A 6,457-nucleotide genomic window follows, 5' to 3' on the forward strand; every position below is an offset into this window, starting at 1 on the left:
CCACACTTCGACTTCAACTTTTGTGATGCGCTCTCTCTCCACCCCCACCCCCCGCTGCCTTAGCACCATCGCCAGCCTCAGCTTCAGGTTCTGGTTGTCTTTTCGTTTCTTTTTTATGCGATATTTAAACAAATTGCTTGTAGAATATTTGTGACATTTTGTCATGCCCGGTAAGTTATGTCGCTGTATGTGTGTGTGTGTGTAAGCCCCACGTTCCACCGGCTCAGCGGGGCAGTGAAAATTGAGTACAAGTTGCTTTTGAGTTGCATCATCAATCATTGCACACATTGAATGATGTTTTGTCACAGATATGCCGCCGGCAGCAACAGCAGCAGCAGCAGCAGCATCATCAGAATCGAAATCAGGAGAAGAAACTGAAGAGAGCAGAGAGAGGCAAAGAGGAGGAGGAGTAGGAGGTGATGGAACCGTAGGAATCTGTCAGATACAAAAACAAGTCAAAATATTTATAAAAGTCAAAATTGTCGCACAGTCACCAGTGGAGGAGAATGCGGCTGCAGCTCCCGATCCCGCTCCCGCTGCTTCTGTTCTGTGGGATGACTTTTTCTCGTATTCGATTTCGGATACGAATGCCCGTGAGGCGGCACAGCTACACAGACACTCTCGAGTCGTCTCAGGGCTCATTGTAATTAATAATCCAAGTTGCGCGTTTCGTCATTTTGAGCTTGAGAAATGAGAGGTAGAAGAAAGAGCAGAAGAAAGTTCTAAAGGCAGGGCAGGGGGCATTGATTCGAGAACAAAATACAAAAGTATTTGTAATTTTCAAGATAGTTCCCCAATTCCCAATCTTCTTGTGGTGTCCCTCGTTGCTCCCCGTGGAATTTTGAAACTTGAGCAATTGTTCTAATCAAAAGTTTAAAAACAGGCAACAAGAACTAAGAACTAACTTTAGCTCAAGTTAAAGACAAATGAATCCGAGTGTGGAAAGTGTTTGAGACAGAGAGAGAGAGAGAGAGAGACAGAGTTTTGGTTTAGAGTTTCATAAGTATCTGCCACGAGTAATAGGGATTAATTGCTATGGGAATTTCAGGAATTTTTCTATGGCCACAAATTGTTAAAAATACCCGGGAGAGGAATGTCGATTGGGGAATGCGTTGAAATATATCGAAATTAAATGATATTGGGGCTAAAGAGTCTATAAATAAATGGGGAATATATGGAAAGATAAAATAATTCTGATAACCAAAATGCCAACCAAAAGGTAGCAGAAAATACGCAAAATCTACACTATTTCTGGGAATAAATTTCTCTGTTTACTTCCAAGTGGCAATACAAATTAACACAACATTTTGTCTAAATTCCCATCTCTCGTTTGGTTAAGAGAAAAACCACCAGAACTGCCAAGAAAAATTTAACAATTTTAAACCAAATGCTTACTCGCTCTATATCTGCTCTGTCTCTGGCTCTGTTTTTGGCCAAATTGTCAGCCTTAATTATTGGCCACAAAAACCCCAAAAGAGGAGCCAGAGATCCGCACACACACTAATACACTTGAAAAGAGCCAGAGATAGAGCGAGAGAGGCTTAAGCTCAAGCATGTCAATTGTTTGACATTAAAATACGCTGAGAAGGACAGGTCTGGCAGACAGAAGGAGAGCGTAGTGCGAGGAAGCAGAACACTCTAAACAAAAAGCCAAAATTGAATTCCAAAGAATGAAGAGGAATAAGGGAACGGGTGGGACGTGGGCCAGAGACGAGAGTAAATACCGCAAATAAAATAAATTAAATAAGAAAACTACCGCTGTCAAAAGGTTTAACATTTCACTTAAAAACAAAAAATAAACTACGAAAAACAAAAACAAAAACAAGAACAGAAAAAATACGTAGAAGGCACCAAGAAATATCTTGAGTTGAGAGTCTGCTTGGGCCTCTCTCTGTGTCTCCTCGGTATCCCCGTGTGGTAAAGTGTTTGGGGTTTTCGGTTTCGACTTGAACAACAATTTCCAAGAAAATTAAAACATGTAAAGACATATCTTTTCATCTGACAAACATGGAGCGAAGAGAGAGAGAACCGACATGCATATGTAAATATATAAATTGTCTGTAGTTCCTACATTTAACTCTTTTTTTCATGCTTGCTGCCGAATCTTGTGAACATTTTGATGGGACAACAAAAATGCGACTCCAAAGTAACTTAAAGCTCAAAGGAAAATTACACAAATGCCTGAAATCTCATAAATACTTCAATCAAGTATGTCCCAAAATAAGTAAAGATATTTAGGCACAAATGGCAGGCAGGCAAACTGGCGAGCAGACACCGAAAAATTCTGCCTTATACTCAGAAAGGCGACAACTTGCGAAGTGACGTGGATCCAATAACAACAACCAAAGCTGCTGCCGGTCTGGCATCTTTTGTTTTTGGAATACACTATCTGAAGGATATGATGATTTCGGGGTGTGGATTGCAATAATATATTTGCCACTTTATGAACATTTTTATCATAAATATTACAAATCATTTACATTTAAACAACTATTTTTTTAGGGTATTCAAGTTTCGATACCCGTTACTGTTTATTTTTCTACACTTTTATTTTGACTTGAGCTTTAAGTTCTGCCCCATACTCCCGGAGATACATTTTGTGTGTATATTGAAGTATGTATCTTGTCATGACATAAGAAATTGACTCCACTTGAAATCGAAAAAGGAGTGCAACGGCAACGGCAAAGGCAATGGCAGCAGCCGCAACAACAGCAAATGAAATTAAAAAGTAAATGCAGCCATAAATGCAGCAGAACGAGAAGACAACCCAAAGCAGTTGGAGGAGTAGGAGGAGTGGACGAAACTTGAAGAAGAAGTCCAAGTCCAAGTGGAAGTCGAAGTCGAAGAGCGGAGCAAATGAAGTGCCTGGCCCCGAATTGTAAAGAGCCTGGCAACATCCACATTCACATTCACATTCACATCAACATCCACATCAACAGCAACATCCGAATCGGCAGCAATACAGCATATAAAAGTTGCTTTTGATTTGATTCTGGAGTTGGGGGAAGTCACCAGAGAAACAGAGTTATGGAGAGGGAGAGAGATGTGCTATAGAAGTTTAAAAAACATACCAGTAAATACTTTTATTCTTAATACAATTTAGTTTTTATATTCTTTTGGTGGAGACGAATTTGTAAATTTATTGGCTAAAAATATGATTAAATTATATCAAATAAAATATTCACACTTTGACACATAAAGACTTTTTCAACATTTTCATATCCTAAGCTGGAGCAAATTAAATAAACTTCCCTCGCAGCAATCCTTGCTTTAAGCTTTATTGGGGCAGCCAATACAGAGAGAAATGAAAGCATCTTCTTTCGTTTAATTCTTGAAAGATACTCGAACATATATTGTATGTTCATATAAGTATGTTTTGGCACTCGCCCCTAGACCTGAGACTGGGAGCAGCATTTATTGTTTTTGGGGCCAATCCCTTCTGTGTGTGCTGCCTCCAGTGTTACCTTTTCCCCCCCACTCATTCCTGTGTTCTTTCGTATTCGTTTTTTTCTGCATTTTTTTTGTCTTCTCTTGAAGACAAAAACCCACATGTGAGCATTTAATTTCAACAACTGTCGCCTCCTGAACCTGAATCCCAAAAACCAAAGGCGGGGATACCAATACCCAGGGACAGAGGACAGAGATCCCCCTTTCTCCTTGGGTTTCCAGCATCTCTCAGAGGCAGTGGCAGTGGCTGTGGCAGTGGCTGTGGCAGGCAGCGTCGCCTGACACCAACGGCCCTCATGTTGGACACTAAACAGCGGGCGCTGCCAAATGACAACCAAACTACATGAGAAGTACAACAGCAACAACACGGGGGACAAGTAACAGTGGGAGCCGCATTAATATGGCCAAGGTAAAGGGTATTTAAAAGCAGCCACCACAGGCAAGGCACGACACGGCACGGCAACGAGGAGACACACAGCGAAACAGGCCCAGAAGCAGCCGGGGCACCCAGTGTGTACCAGGGGACAGACGTAGGACGAAGCCTGGCGAAGCCAGAAAAGAGCATGAGCGAGAGTCGCAAAGACAAATGTATCTGCATAGTGGTTAAAAGTCTACAGATATAATGAAGAAAGAGCATATAAAATAGAGGAGGAATATACATACAATTCCACATTTTATTTGTAACTTTCTTTTTGGCAGAAACTAACCTTCAAAAAGTGCATCCTTATTAACCCTTAATTGCGCATAATTATATAATCCCACTGTTGAACCACTGTGCACGCTGGGGCGTTGTTTTGGCTGGCAGCAGCTCGACAGTTCGCTTGACTTTCGTATTCGTATGCTCCCTGGCGGCTGCTGGTGCTGCCGTGTGTGTGGGTTTCTTTCTGTTTTTTTTTTTGTGAACAGGTAGTTTTCTTCATATTTGGGTTTTTGGCCAGAACGAAAGGAAAGTAAAAGCCAGAGAGGAGCTCACAAAAAACGAATGAAAATTAAAACAGTCTTAAAGAACATGACAGGCAACCCTGAAATTAGTTGACAAGGATGGAAAAGGAGGCTCAACCAAAAATGAAGACTCAAACTGAAACATCCCAAAGCATCGTGCTGGGTTTCGGCTCCAGGTTTCTGTGGTGGTTTTCTTGTTCTGTTCGCTGAGGAAGATTTACATAATGTGTGCGATGCGCCGTGTGGGAATTTCATTAATGAAAGAATTATGAGAGGTTACATAATGAGGAGACGCCCGTCCCACGTCCTTTGCAATGGCCAGAGTATGATGGCTCAGATAAGCTTCAGTTCTTACCATCAATTTTGTGTTTGTTGGGCTAAAACCGCCGCTGCAGGAGGGTTGTGGACTGTGCGTTAAGGTCCATTCAAACCAGCCTTTGACCCTCTGCCATTGACCAGCCATCATCATTTGTGCGTTTCCTTTGTGTGGAACAACAAATTAGCAAAGTTTCCAACGAAATACGTATTTATTAGGGCAGCTTTTGTTTCTTTTAACACCAACCTATTCCAACCTGGGCAACATTCGTTGCTAGAAATGTCGCGTAAGCGAGTGGCCACATAACAGGACCATATGCTATGAGCTATCAGTACGTTTTCCTAGATACCTGTGAACCTTTTAACAACCCTTTTGTACCCGATTAATTACCGTAATTACCCGATTAAATTAAAAAATTGCTTGGAAAATGATACAAAGTAAAATAGAGTTATGTAAGATTTCAAACTTCCCTGAGAAGATCTGCATTGGCTGGGAATCAAATAATTTAAACAATATCATTTTGATAAGAAATATCAAACATGATACACGTGCTTTCTAGTTATAAATAGACAACAGTCGTTCTTAAACAAGAAACGGAAGTACGGTTTGCCTTCGTTCAGTCTTCAGACTTTTCGGGAGAGGAATTTTGATAGACATTGACGATGTGATAAAAACAACGGCAGCGATATCTTGTCAGATCTTGTTCTATATCTGTCATATCTATAAGGCACTCTTTGTTTGCTACTTTACTAATGAATAAAGGAACCCAAAACAATTTAATATTTCGCTAATTGATATTTTTGCATGGTATAAATAGTGGGTGGAGGTGCCAGAAACGATCACAGTATAGATCGATCTACCTTCAACCGCAACTGGGAATCGTGAGCCGTGAAACCAACAGTCATCATGCGGAACATATATGGTATATGGTCTACAAAGTATAAAGTGCAGCAAAAGGGCAGTAAATTAATGAAAATCATTTCGTTTTTGCAGCCTTAACTCTGCTGCTTGTTGCAGTAATTGCAAGCAGCGCCAGTGGCGCCAGTGTGGATAGGTTATACGGTCAAGACGAGTCTGCATACCCAGTTGCATTCGGACGAAATGCTAGGGATGCATCCGCCCCATGCCAAGCGACAACTCCGCCTCCCTGTGCAGCAGCAACGACAACCCCACCACCCTGTGTGGTCACTGAACCTCCTCCACCGATAGTAACAACGCCTCCATGTACTGGTGAGGATGAAACGACACCAACCACTACCACTACAACAACCACCACAACTACAACAACGAAAACAACCACTACAACAACCACCACTACAACAACGACGACTACCACCACTTGCTCGACAACAACACCTACGACGACAACCACAACCACCACCACAACAAGCACTACAACGACAAAAACAACCACCACAACAACAACCACGACTACCACCACTTGCTCGACAACAACTCCTACGACGACAACCACAACCACCACCACAACAACGACAACAACCACGACAACCACGACAACCACCACTTGCTCGACAACCACACCAACGACAACAACCACCACTACAACGACCACAACAACCACCCCCACAACAACCACACCTACGACAACAACCACCACCACAACAAGCACTACAACAACGACAACCACCACTACAACAACGACTACTACCACCACTTGCTCGACAACAACTCCTACGACGACAACCACAACCACAACCACCACCACAACAAGCACTACAACAACGACAACAA

General features: G+C 42.0%; 2 protein-coding genes across 2 annotated transcripts in view; one reads left to right on the forward strand and one right to left on the reverse strand.

Moving 5' to 3' along the window:
* Positions 1-6,457, reverse strand: part of LOC117584131 — an 88,209-nt gene that overhangs the window by 54,848 nt on the left and 26,904 nt on the right. The window lies entirely within an intron of this gene.
* Positions 5,537-6,457, forward strand: part of LOC117584132 (mucin-2) — a 3,950-nt gene continuing 3,029 nt past the window's right edge. The window contains exons 1-2 of the mRNA XM_034272886.1: positions 5,537-5,627; positions 5,699-6,455. Coding sequence (XP_034128777.1) covers positions 5,612-5,627; positions 5,699-6,455 — 773 coding nt within the window. The 5' untranslated portion in view covers positions 5,537-5,611. The remainder of the gene's footprint in view (positions 5,628-5,698; positions 6,456-6,457) is intronic.

The sequence above is a fragment of the Drosophila guanche genome, unplaced genomic scaffold, assembly GCF_900245975.1.
Source record: "Drosophila guanche unplaced genomic scaffold, DGUA_6, whole genome shotgun sequence".
In the NCBI taxonomy this organism is placed as follows: Eukaryota; Metazoa; Arthropoda; class Insecta; order Diptera; family Drosophilidae; genus Drosophila; species Drosophila guanche.